This window comes from Cherax quadricarinatus, chromosome 1, assembly GCF_038502225.1.
Source record: "Cherax quadricarinatus isolate ZL_2023a chromosome 1, ASM3850222v1, whole genome shotgun sequence".
Classification (NCBI taxonomy): Eukaryota; Metazoa; Arthropoda; class Malacostraca; order Decapoda; family Parastacidae; genus Cherax; species Cherax quadricarinatus.
Window position 1 is genome coordinate 89,425,140 of NC_091292.1, and position 14,423 is coordinate 89,439,562.

Consider the following 14,423-nt stretch of genomic DNA (forward strand, 5'->3'; position numbering starts at 1 on the left):
CCGTGGTTTTAATTTTCACGGCTAAAAATCATCCGCATTCAACTACATTACTTCATCTAAATCCAGATATTCTCAGAATTTATTTCCCATATAGGGAGTGTGTATAAGTGGCGTGGCGTACAAGAGGCTCACAACTAAACCTATGGAATGCTAATTGCGAATGGCCTTTCTTTCTTTCTACCCACAAAGCAAAATGTTGGCTGATGGTGAACGATGCCTCAGTCAACTGAGAATCATTTTTATATATCAGCCTCTATGTAGCGATATCACATCAAAGGCCTTAGTGAAGTCCATGTAAACGTCGTACTTCTTATCAATGTCCACAACCTCAAATGCCTTAAAATCTGTTAGGCAAGAACGACTACTTGTGCACCAAATTATGATCAAGTTTGACTTCGAATTAATATATTTAAGGGTAAACGCTAAACGTATAAGGGTCATATATCGTCTGATAAACTGGAGATATTCAGGTTTGATCTGCGAAAGAGGTTACCTTCAGTTTTTTAGATCAAGTATTTTGGCCCTTGATGACATTGTCTATCTTCCATACATCGAGCATAATATCCGTACAATGATTAAACATGAGAACCTAAATTTAGTTTATCTGAGCCTGGTAACTTGTTTATCTACCTATAGCACTTACTTGCGAACGTTACATATAAGTGAATGCTGGAAATTTCATTCCCATCCTCTTGCCTGAAAGCAAATAGGAAAATAAGTGTTCAAAACAGGAAATTTCTTGGTCACTACATGACTTAGACCGGAAGGACCTGCCCTCTTTCAGAATGTTAGTCCTTTATACTCGAAGGAAACTTTAGGAATGTCCTTTACCTTGCAACTAAAGTTTTAACTCCTGCTTTTCTTAGATATATTTTACTATTAGACATTCTGCTTCAAAAACTGCCCTTAACTACTCTGATGACGAGTCTCGAACTCTTTCTATCCAAGAAATACGTCAAACATTATATTAATCTCATTCAGCTGAGGAATATTCATGAAGTGCTAAACACACATTTAAGCATGACGAATATATGTTCTTAGGCCAACTTATATAACAAATTGAAAAATATAGAGGCAGTGTTGTGCAAAGCTGTAATTACCAAACACATAACCCCAAGCAACACTTGTTGGGTGATCTAATTCACTGCGTGGGTGGCTGTGTTGTGGTGATAGTAGTCTGGACGGTGACAAATAAGTGTTGCTAAAGACCCTGGCGACAGGAAAATAAGTCAAAGACTTTTTTCAATAATCTAATTAGTATTTATTGTTGCTTTAGCTCACAAATATATAGTATAAAGCCGTGTTAACGTATATGTACCAAATTTGGTTGTTACGGTATACGTTCTAGTTTACGTTAAGAATATAGCAAGTTAGGTAGGAATTATCAGCTTATACTAGGTTAAGTGTTTGATCTGATCTGATTCTGAAGGCTAGGTGTGAAAGCTGGTTCATGAATTTTATGGCACTTTCCCACAAAGATTTGTTTCATACAATCAAGACCTGTTACAGCACAACAGTGTTGTAGGTGTCCTCAGCTGAGACTGGCGAAGGTAAATACTCTAAAGAACAATAGAGGAACAGCGTGGATGACCTCGTTGACACCCACAAGGTACCACTTGGGATAAGTTATACCCTAGTTCGTGGATGGTGATGTCTACTGGCTTCCACCTAAGTACTACTTTTAAAGCGTGTGGGGCTCCGGGAAGTTAGAATGTGTTTTAAAATTAAGATTGGTAGCTCCCCACGAGAGATTAAGTAATTTAAATTTTGACGAGTGAGCCGCATTTTATTAAGCAGCGTCATTCTGAGTGAGTATACAGTAACTCCATAAATTGTATTTCACTTCAACCCAAACAGTTAGACACAACATTGGTGGTATTAACTCCATTCTTAGCAGTTGCAAAAATCAGGTACCAGGAATTACCTTTCCAAATTACCATTATTTCATTAAAAGATGTTAAAAAGACAGTTAACTCTTAAACATGTTTTAAAATTACCGTGAGCATAAACATGCAGTATGATCACAATATTGGAACACAGGCGTATTTTCTGTCGACTTCAGAATGTGCAAGAAAGGTATAAAATACCGACAATATGAAAGTTTAGACACATATGTAACATCTGGATATCTTTATTGTAGACGTTTCGCCATCCAGTGGCTTTATCATTACAGATTCTAGGGCATAATTAGAAGACAGTAGAACTATATACAAAAGATGAGGTAATCAGTCCCTCAGCCTTGGAGTCAGTGTTCACAGCATCGTGGTGGAGGAGAATCTGGAGCGAAGACAAGAAGACTGGCGGTTATATATCCTTATCCACTGACGCCTATATAACCACTAGTCTTCTTGCCTTGGCTCCAGATTCTCCTCCACCACGATGCTGTGAACACTGACTCCAAGGCTGAGGGACTGATTACCTCATCTTTTGTATATAGTTCTACTGTCTTCTAATTATGCCCTAGAATCTGTATTGATAAAACCACTGGATGGCGAAAAATCTACAATAAAGATATCCAGATGTTGTACATGTGTCTAGACTTCAGAATGCTTGTCAGGCCTCCTTATCCACTTCTCTTAGCCGATGTATCGCTGAAGATGTATCGCGAAAGCAGCTTTTTCTCGCCGATCAGCATAACGATTAGCGCGAATGAGAAACACTTTCGCGCTTCCACCTTCAGCGAGAGAGAGGAAAAAAATGCTAATATAGATGGAGCTGACAAAGAGGTTTGACTGTAAAGTGCAACGTTATCTCTAAATGATATTCTCTATACACTACGTCACTTACATGTAAAAGATAAACTCAAATGTAAGCAACCTGAACACTAGAAAACATGCTAGCACTAGAATGTGTAAATTTTCTGTGACCTTCCATCCTTTGCAGAATAAAAAAATAAACATCTAGATGCCATATAAAATCCCTGACTACTAGCTTCTCACAGTGTCCATGGTTACACTTATGGAAACCCTTGTATGAAATGTAAGGAAGTTTAGGGAGAGAATAAAAGAAACTCAGGTTACCTACGATTTAAATATCAATAGAAGATTAATTTAGACCAGAAGTTAAATGTTCTATTCATTTTTACTAAATTATCATCCTAGTGACTGGAAAGAAAACTGTGTAAATAAATATATGAAATACATCTGAAGTTGTCTAACAGCTAGTGCTAGATGCAATCAAATCATTCTGTCCAGGACTTCTTATAACATGGATGTATTTACTGTATATATTTAAAGATTATGCTGGTGGGCACTGTTACTTCAGACCTATATAGCCAAGTCTGCAAGTCATGTACTTAGCCAAGTAATCTACCTTGTGTCACCTACTGCTGTTGTTATATTACACAACGAAGTACATGAACTTTCCCTTCTCAGTATCATAGTCTATAACTTATTCCAAACATACCTAAGCGTCTTCCCTATATTTCCCTTCAGTGCCACCTTCATCCGTCAATACTCTAAAACCGTAGTTGTAGGCTCAATCCAACCAAGAGTACTCAGCCCTTCACTGTATTGTAATTAACTTATAATACCTTCACTATCTTGTAATTAACTTCAAATACGGACAACTCTAAATACAGATTTGTAAAATACAAAGGTAGGTTTTGTGAAACACAACATTAGTAGAGAGAGAATTTATAACGAGCCTCCTGCCCATGCCTTACATTTATATAGATAAAAATAACGCCAAAAATGAAGTAGACTGCATACCTGGCAAATATGTACTGTATGTTTGACCTGTCTTTGACTCGTAACCCAGAATGTATTACAAAAAATTGACAGCTTAAACACTTTAATGCAGTAATAATAATTTGAATTGGTTACTTCCTACAATATTTTTACAGTTTCACTTCAAGTGTCGCCTGATAAATGCTAATTAAGACTGTCATGTGTTTCTAGTTATAGTTATAAATGTATAAATTGTCACACATCACATTGATGAGCAGCAATTATTACTGTATTGAGAGGTATATTAGTTTGATATATAAAAGTGAAGACATAATTATTACTAGTTGTTGGAGGCGATGACGTCACTAGGTGGGCGGGGGGGGCGTGTTGAGGTGTGGGGCGGCGGCGGCGGTGGTGGTGGTAGTGGTGGTCACTGCGGACGCCCTGTTGCTGTTGCCGCCTCCGCCAAAGTTTTGCGCCGTCAACCTGGGCAGGTAGGGTAGACGGGATTGTGGAGTCCTGTGAGGCTGCGAAAGCGAGTACTGGGCAGGGGGCAGAAGAGGGCGGGTGGAGGCGAGTGAGAAGCTACTCTTAGACACTCCGCCAACACCAGCAGTAGAGCCTTTGGCCGAGCCCGAGGACACTTGGCGGCGATGGTAGACGCTGCGGTGGTTTCTCAGGCTGTTGTTGGAGCCATAGTATTTGTGACAGAACTCACACTGCCAGGTCATGACCTCAGGCCGGCCACCCAACTTCCCCTCGCCTACCTCCCGCCCATCCTCGCCACGCCCACCATAGTCGGCACCCATGTAGCGCAGCGCCACGCCGCCGGCCCCTGGAAGTGACCAGACACACACCTCAGTACCGCCGCACCACAACCTCCCACCACCCGCCCTCAAACCACCAGCAACACGCTGGCTAACATGCACCAATACAATAATGCTCTTACCATTCGCTGACTCCAATGTTACCTACAAATTTTGCAATCACTGAAGATTTGTTTGGTATACACAGACAAATTAAATTCATAAATTTATTGTTGAGGTAGGACTAGAGCTACACTAGCATCGTTACAAAGCAATCTACGTGTTACACACCAAAGTTAGCACAGCTTGCTAAGCCGACTAGTATCCTAAATGCGTTAAAAAACGCATGCATCATCATTTGGCTTTTCATGTAAATTAAAATTTAAAAAATAAATGAGAACTTTTGAAGTCTTACATATATAAAATAATCTTGCATAAAAGTATAGGACTTTTATTTTTTACATCTGTCGTTAATATAGACAAAATCATTTGAACATAAATCTGAGGTTCAATGGTATCATTAGCTGCGTCATGAAGACACATGTATAGGAATTGCTTTTGGCAGAGAAGCGTTACAACATGGCACTTGTAGCCCCCGCGGGCCGGACAGGACAAGAGCAGTGGCAGCGGCAACAACAGCAACAGCAGCTCACACCTATCACGTGTTCTCCTTGTCACGCTCCAGGATCCTCTGGAACCCTCGGGCATTCCACGACTGTTCCCGGTGGTAGACGCTCTTGTGCTTCTTGAGAGAATTCCAGGTGGAGTACTTCTTGAGGCAGAAGGGGCACTGGAGAGCATGGGCGTGGGCATGCGGGCGTGGGCGTGAGTGGAGGCGGAGGTGAGCGGAGAGTTGAGTGTGTGACACCACAGCACGACACAAGGGACACGCCACAGCTCCCATCTCTCCTGCAAACAGAAAACAGCCTCGTCAGCCCACCTGGTGCCAACCTGCGACGCCGCTGCCCGCGCCCACCATCCCCACCTCTCCCGTCACTACCCCAGCCACCCTCACCGCTCTCACAGGTGACCCAGGTGAGGGCCGGGAGGTAGAATCTGAGGTGATTGTTGGGATTGTTGCTGCTGCTGCTGGCGGTGCTTGATGCTCATATGCACACGGTAAGAGTTCTGTGAAGCATACACCTTGTTGCAGAGGGTGCAGGTGAAGGAGCGGCGCACTTCCGTGTGTACGTCGCGCATGTGCACCTGCAGGGCATACTTGGATGAAAGTGTTTTGCCGCACACATCACATTGGCGCCGCCCGTACCATCCACCTGCAACAAAGTGGGCGGTGAGCGCCGGCTGCTGCCTCTCAATCTATGCCGCCACTCAACGCTCACCCCACCAACGCCACTTTTGCTTAAGTGGACAAGAATTTAGTACATCTATCAACTTCCATAATAATGATTGAATTTCTTTCCCTCTACAGGTTATGAAGCCTTATATACATTGTTGCCATATAAAACATTATAAACGGGCTTTTCGACACTAAAATGAAACTAGGATCATATTCGCACTAATTTATTAGCAATACTGCGCTATAATACACGACTAGGTCTATAAAGTTACTCTGGAAGCGCTACTATATGGGTCACAATTTGGCAAATGAAGAACCCTAAAACAACCAGTTGTGGTTACTGCACACCATGCACTTCTCGCCACCATTTACACTTGGCAGAGATGAATTGACACTAGAACAAACGTAACGTTATAAAGTATTATCCTACTACACAGTTGTCACTCCCACGTTTCGTTAGCACCGCGTAACGGAGCACAGTCCTGAGGTCAGTCTTGTGCTCACACCACAACCATAGTGACATACCCACATGTTAACACCCCCCCCCCCCCCAATTTATCTTGCTGACAACCCAGGTCAACACCAAATTCACCCTCGACTCAATACTACCCTCCACACAGCAAGTCTACGTAGCTCAACCTATAATCATTCTCAACTAACTCATATATTGGAAATGTAAACTAGATGTTTGGGTCCATCCTAGACTATTATTAAGTAACGACTTCATAATGGTTCAGGACGGACCGAAAAGTTATATAGTTGCCGTTTCAAATTAACGGGTTAGTGGCGAATTCTTACAATCCCGATTTTAAACTTTTATTCTAAGCATAACCCATCACTTTCCGGACAAGCGACCTGGACCACAACTCAGGCACACAAAATAACGCAACAACTCTAAGTCAACAATCAAAACCAGAAGGGCGGGATGTGTGGGCTCCCCTGGGAAAATCTTTGCTCTCATTACAACCCATCACCAGCACCATCAGAAGACAAGACGCAATAATATAACGAGGAGGCACTATCACTATCACATACCAGGACGCCCGCCCGCGCCGCCGCCCACCACATCACTACTATCATGCCCCACCAGCTAATACTTCCTCCAAGGTTGTCGTCCCTCACAGGTGTGTAGAAGTGACTAGCACTCCCACACACCTCTCTCTTCCTCTCAAAAGCCTCCCCTCTCTCCCTGTAGAATGAACGTGCCAACCCATTCCTTCCACAACATTGCCACAAACATCCCAGACCGGGCCCCATACATGTGAGGAAGAAAGGTGTTTCTCGGCTCATTAAGAAAATAGAAAAAAGATAAAAAATGAGACTATTGGAAAACCCATAAAACATTTTGTTGTTGATTTATTTGTCAATGAAAAAATCACCCGACATGTGTCTGTGTTATAAGATGACCCGTTCTGTGGAGCCGATCCTATGGACCACAGCAAAAACTACCAGTGGTTTATTTGCTGATGGAGAGGCAGTGTGAAACGCAGGTGTAGCAGACGAGGCTAACATAGCGCTCTTATGTGAAAAATGTCACATCTAGGCATTACTGATGAATCCTTCACAGGACAGTCGTCCCAATATTAAATAACACAAGGATGTCTCAGTAGTGTCTGTAGAGCTCCGCAGTTTGTCTGCTTGCCTAATCAATTAGAAAAGTGGGAGATGATAAAGCAGTCGGCAGTACCAGTAAGCTTAAAATTTTGACCGGCCGTGAAGTGATATTTGATATCCAACCTTTTATCACATATTTTAAAGCTTCCGAACTAACCGTGTGTGTTTATGCCCCGGCATCAACACTGGCGCTATCACAAGCACCCAAACTCGTGCCCCTACTCTTCCTTCACAAGTAAAACAATTAACACGAAAGAAAATGTAACCACATGCTAAAAATATTATTAACACGCACATTTCATACAAACCATACATCCACACGCCCAGTAAAAAACTAACACACAAGACCAAAAGCTGGAATCTAACTCTCTCAGACAACTGATAAGAGTACATCCATCTGTTCACACGTTACACCCAACCAAATACGCTCATCAAACAGTAACTCAAGTATCACCAAAACAAGTGAGTGTATGCCCGACGTGTGTCCAAAGTGAATGTAAAAGATTTTCTTTGCCTGTTAACTCACTCTCTTAGTTTCACCTCTCACTGTTAAATCAAGCAGTTTAACATTACCTAGCCCCTCTCCCCCTTTCTTTCTAGGGTCAAATTAAGCGGTCTCTCCTTATCTATTCCCCTCCACTCAATTTTATCAGTAAATCAACCCTTACCCCCCGTCTCACTTCTTCCTGGTCCCTTCCTTTACATCAACAAAATTTCTCTCAGTTCACCAGCAAAGCAACAAGTACACGCCAAAAATCTGAAGTATGTTGGACGCCATTAAGAATGCGCACGTGCATACTTTCCAGTCAACTTTATGCACACAATTTTATTCACGACTAACAGACACTTCATCAATCACAAGACACTACCAACCTCAACATCACTCACTATAATCAACATACGCCGTATTTGTCCATCACTGCAATCCACATCAATCATCACCCACTCCAATCAGCATCCTCTACAGGCCGTCAGTTACCGTCAGCTACACTAAAAGGTAACACCAGGTAAGTAATATCTACACTTCAGTAAATATCGACACAAGACACATGTTCTCCACCACTTTGTCGACTCATGCACTAATTCACGCGCCCTCGTTGCCACCTGAACCGGATTTATGAGGGAAATAATATTCAGTGACTTGTCCCCTGTGATTCTGGCAGCCATCCATTCTCACCGTCACAATCATCACATAGTTACCACCATCAATGTCATGACAAATCTTCACTAACCAAGTAGTTCATTAACCAACCCATCTTCATTTTACAATTATGCTTTCTTTACCACTGCCTATATTAAAAAAAAATATATATTCAGTGTGAGGATGGGCCACATCTCGTCATAATGTCAGCCATTAGCACCCGCCATAACATCCGGCTACATCAGCTAGTAGCAGCCTTAATCACCATAAAAACAATGTGAAACAGCAAGTCATGGTAATCAAGGTAACGAAATCCCCAGAACAAACATTATTCATATCTTTACAGTAGACTCTGAATTACGTTACAAAGTCTTCTATAGACACATCCCACACATGTTGCTGTAAACCTCCACATAGTTACATTCAACGCAAATGCCTAGTGGCGTATTTAGTATACATATTGCTGTACAAAATAGCTACCATTCAAATATCCTAAACCAATAGATCACAGTCAAATCTTTGATAATATACTCTCATCTCCAGCATAATCACCTTACCATAATTTCCTTAACTATACAAGTGTGTGGAAAAAACTACCACTCCGGTACCCTTACCCAATAAATCACAGTCAAAGCCATCATTATCAATATTATCACCATCATATGGCAGCTCTCCGCGAGAAAGACCCAAGGTCTGGTCCTAATCCGTCAACAATTAACCTAGATTCCAATACAGAAAACCTCAGCCATCATTCGGAAGCCAAGAGATTTAAACACATGGAAAATACTATACACCATCTAGTTATGAACTTCTAGAACTTACACTCCAGTTCATTTCTTTGCATTTTTTTTATCTTTTTCTCACAATACTTTTATTTTAAATTGGGTTATAAAGGGGATTCACTTTATTAATATAACGAAACGGCTAAATTACAACATAACTGCCGTTCCCGATAAACAATTAACGGGACATAACGTAGCAACTAAAAGTATGTGTGAAAACTAAGCAGTATGACTTCTTAAGCTCTATTGCTTAGCCGTGTCTCAGTACTGAATATATGAATACATCCCTAAGACTTCATAGCCTACCAACGACATATATATATATATATATATATATATATATATATATATATATATATATATATATATATATATATATATATATATATATATATATATATATATATATATATATTGTCGCCAAATGAAATTCCTTGCAAACCTCAAAAATACAAAATGAAGCCGTGAAAATCAAGTAGTACAGCGACAGGAAGAGTAAATTATCAACGTGGATTATACCGATGCAATGTCCTGATGGAACTTTATACATGGCAGTGTTTCCAACTTATGAAACATCTTTAACTTGCTTATCAATTTAATCTACTGATGATGAGTGTGGTACTGAAGCTTCTATGAACTAGCATTTTATCAGCTCGGAATACGGAAAACCGTTGTCCAAAACATTATAGTTACAGGAGTAAAAATAAGGCATATGAAGACCCGTTGAAAGCAAAGATATAACGAATGCTTAAAAAGCACAGCTTGTAAAAATGCGGCTCTCTTATATGAGAGCATTCAGAGTATAAACGAACGTAAGTAATAAACACAGGCAATGCTATTTACAACTGATGTAAAACTGACTCATGATTATTATAATGAAAGTTTAATATATGGCTCTCAGACCAATGTACATTTACTCGCCAGTTTCATTTGTATTACAGTAGTCTATACACTACCGGATATTTCCCTCAGTCTTAAGTGGACCCAACTTAAAACATTCACAATACAGACAACTTCTTGTCACATAGCCTCCGTGCATCATATGGGAGGGATGGGAGTACACACACATGGGCCAGGAGCTATGAATCGACCCCTGCAACCACAATTAGGTGAGTACATAAAGCTTGTATGTGTAATATATAATATATATATATATATATATATATATATATAAAATGTCGTGCCGAATAAGTAAAACTTGCCATTTAGGCTTAAACAGGAACGCACTTCTTGCCGAATAAGGTAAACTAAAATTTATATATGCAATAATTTCGCAAAAATCATTTAGAATCTAACGAAAACAAATATATTTCATTATGTTTATTATTAAATTATTGCAAACTTATATAAAATATATTTGGTTGGATTAGGCTAAATTAAATTGCGATTGTTATATTAAGGTCAGACAAGTTTCCTAAGGTTCTTTTGGTACAAAATTATTAATTTTTACATAACGTAAATGTATAAGAGAATTTTTTTTAGAAAGGACTCAGTTTCAAATGAGTTCTTGCTAAATGACCAAATTTACCTTTTCTGCACGACATACACACACACAGGTTCATATTAGGTTGACAAATAGCAAATATCCAGAGCGGCATTACTGTCCTGTCATCCTAATAAGAACCTAAAGCCTCTTAAAACTTTTACAGCCTGTTAGGATTGTTGGTCTTTTTCATATAGTGAACTTGTAAGATGTCAGATAAATCTTACACTCCTCTACTTACATTCAATATACACGTATGTCTGCATTCATGTGTTTCTCAACTGCGGCTATTCCTGTAATATTAATTTTCAATTCTCCTGGATAAATGTTTATGTAATAAGTGGCTGGTTATTATCCCCTCCTCCTTTTAAGCAAAAAGTGCAAAAGTGCAATTCACGATCATAAAGAAACTAATATTCTTGTATTTATGGGATAGGCTAACTAAACCCTTAGAGGTCACAGAGCTTCTGGGAAACTGGAAGGAATCAGAGTCGATCCAAAGGAGATCAGGTACAATTCTTTGGAACATAAACCTCTCCAATGGTGTCAGGAAACTTTCCTTAAGGGAAGAGAAGAGAATAAAAGAGCTGGAATAACTTACATTTTCTTAAGAGGTCGTTTGATAGCTTTTGTTAGCTGAACTGGGGTTATATTACACATACACGAATGTGTCATCATTTACATTTCTCAATCGAGTTTACTACCTAACACTTTCAGGGGATTAGGCATTTCCCCCACTAGCCTAGAGTATCTTAACCTACTGGGAGTAAGTGGTCGTAATACGCATGGCCCCTGTATTTTATAAACTCGTATAATTTCCTGGAGCTATCAGCAGCACCCTCTCTTGCTCTGTTGGCTTAGTGTCAGTCACTGCAGATGCACATGTGTAATCAAATTCGAATGAATCACAATATAGCCTGAGTAACATAAGGATTCCTCTGTATGTATTTGCTTGCCCCAAGTTTGCACTGTTGGGCCTCCTCTAATGCAAGCAGCAGACCATGGTAAACCTTTTGATGGCATTGTTAGCTCCCTTTATGTTTTCTTTATTCCGTTTTGATCTAAGGCAGACAAGAGATGGTCAAACACACAATGTGCCCAAGAAAGTATTAGGCAGTCAATACACATCACTACATATACCTACGCTTACTGGCGACGATTTGGCGACCTCAAATATATAACCAGTTCCCACCAACCCCGAGCTGTCTTTCCATTATGGGCTGGTTATCACTATTTACTAACTCAAGTAACTTCCCAATTCAGGCTAACATTTTTCTAATCCCTTCCTAGTTATTAACATGTTCACACTACAAAAGCATATATAACCCTTCTCTCTCCCTCCACAAACAGCCATCAGTAAAAGCAATCGCAACAATTCTCACTCCCATTCCATTTATTTAGTTTATAATCATATCTATAAAACAGTAAATAACCACAATAACATCGCACATTTACAAGAAAGTCACATTTATAAGGCCTACCTTCACTAAAAATATTACATTTTTCCTACCCTCATCATAAAAACTCTTTACCTCTTATAAAAAAAAAAAACTTGGTAACCATTTGCAACAACACTTGTCAGCATAGTTGCTGATCCCCCACGACACACTAAGCACATGACTGTCCATTCCACCTATGATATACCTTTTCGAAATCAATAAATACAGAACCAAACATACACTTACTCTCAGAAATTCGCCTTGTTCTGCAATCCAACATTATCTTCCATACCTCTATTCCTTATAAATCTTACATTCACATGCTATTCCTTATAAATCTTACATTCACATGTCACCTTTTCCCTTACACAGAAGTATGCATGTTCTGTTAATTATTAAGTACCTTTCCTTCTTTCATACAATAAGCAAATGCATCATCTATTCAAAAATATCTTTACATGCTTACAGCATCTCTAGATGCAAATGTAATCAATTTTTTTTACCTTATTCCTAGTATATATCCTTTATAGTATAATATCTCCTACATTGTATAATAATAAGGTATTAAAAGGCCCCCAATGGAAATAAGTCACTGACTTTTTTTGGGTTATCCTAGGTTTTCTACACATATGCTGCCAAGTGTGATAATCTATGAAACTGTATTTGTGTATACCTGAATAAACTTATTTAACCCCATTCATCCTCGCCGTTTTACCCACTTTCATTCTGTTTACTGTTTAACCTATTTCTACTTTACTCATTCCCTGCCTCTTTTCATATAAGATCCTATTTCACGCTGCCTCGTGCATTAAGTCTCCATGTCACTTTCCATTTGCTGGGAGACAATAGCGAAAGCCGACAAGTAGGAAGGAAGACTCACGAAATCGTAATGACACGATTGCAAACAAACCATACCCGCGACGGGCTGGAGTTTTGAGACTCTCTGACCGCGGGTTCAATCCCGGCCGGGGTATGGTTTAGGAAGGAATACGTTTGTAGCCATATAAAGCAAATGACGCTCAGAGAAAGACAGGTCATATACTATATGTCATTAAATAGCGAGAGCAAGTCCCATGAGATCAGCAAACATGATCTTGCAATTTAATACCCTTAAAATTGACTTATCTCCCTCTGAGCCTGACCTCATGGCTCACGTCTGCCTTATAAGGCGAATGTAGTGGTTCATTCCTGTGTACTTGATAAACCCAGCCTTGGGCGAAGTGTACTGAAAACGGATTCTATGCTACCAGTGTCTTTATTACCAAGTCCACTTTACTCTCTACGTTCTTGTCTTAACTGCAAGATTTTTTTTTTTAATAAAAAGTGACTGAACACGAACCACAATTTTTCTGTAATTTGCACTGCATTACTCGTAGCCTTTTTCTTCTTTATATAATTTTATTTACTGTACTTTTCCTAAGTGCTAACCTTTTCACTTCCTCATTTCACTAATCATCACTCTTTCCAACAGTACCCACAAAGGTCTGCTAAACACCAACACCGAATTCTTATATACATACCATACATATTCAGCTTTCTTTATTCTATTCACTTTCACTCAGTGACACCTTTTTCATTGTAATAAACTTTCTTTGTATTCTAGATACCACTAAACAAATGTACACATCAGATGCTTTCGACAAATCTCTTCAATCTTTTATCTATTAATATACAGTCAAATCAACTGGTCTTGTTGTGCACTGTATCATAACCAGTATACACTATCTTATCCTTGAAGCATATACAACAGTGCATATTGCCAAACATAATCCTCTCTCCTCTAGCCTCCAGGCAGACATTACATCCTACCTTCATTCTAAGCCACGCAAACAATTTAAATAAACCAAATCTTAGGATTTCACAATAGTTTGTTCAACAATACTGTAACTCCTTCACATCTTGTTCTCTAAGATACACCTCATTTAATTCATTTTGCACCACCTGTTATGCTAACTCAGCATTCTCAATAACCCATTTTAACTTTGTTTGACACAGTTTCAAGATGCTTACTCTATACAACACAATTTTTTCTTCACATCCGGCAAAACTCTAAAATTTCCAATTGTCTTTTCGTTGCCTTCTGCTTTATAATATGGAGGAAGGATTCTCACCCACTTACGAGAACTGCCAAGGAAACATTACAGGAATATGAACTATGAAACACGCTGTATATTCACTGAATGTATGAGGTTT

The 14,423-nt window shown here is 39.5% G+C and overlaps 1 protein-coding gene across 24 annotated transcripts in view; it reads right to left on the reverse strand.

Annotated features, from left to right (window-relative positions):
- The window catches only part of LOC128689409 (protein abrupt), a 503,752-nt gene that overhangs the window by 331,757 nt on the left and 157,572 nt on the right, over positions 1-14,423 (reverse strand). The window contains exon 6 of one of the 24 annotated variants that reach the window (XM_070083627.1): positions 4,010-4,503. The exons of 20 other annotated variants lie outside the window; for them this stretch is intronic. In XM_070083627.1, the coding sequence (XP_069939728.1) occupies positions 4,034-4,503 (470 nt within the window). In that variant the 3' untranslated portion in view covers positions 4,010-4,033. Of the gene's footprint in view, positions 1-3,619; positions 4,504-4,585; positions 5,384-5,405; positions 5,749-14,423 lie in introns of those variants that run through there. 3 more of the 24 variants (XM_070083623.1, XM_070083682.1, XM_070083677.1) reach the window with 3 other exon arrangements.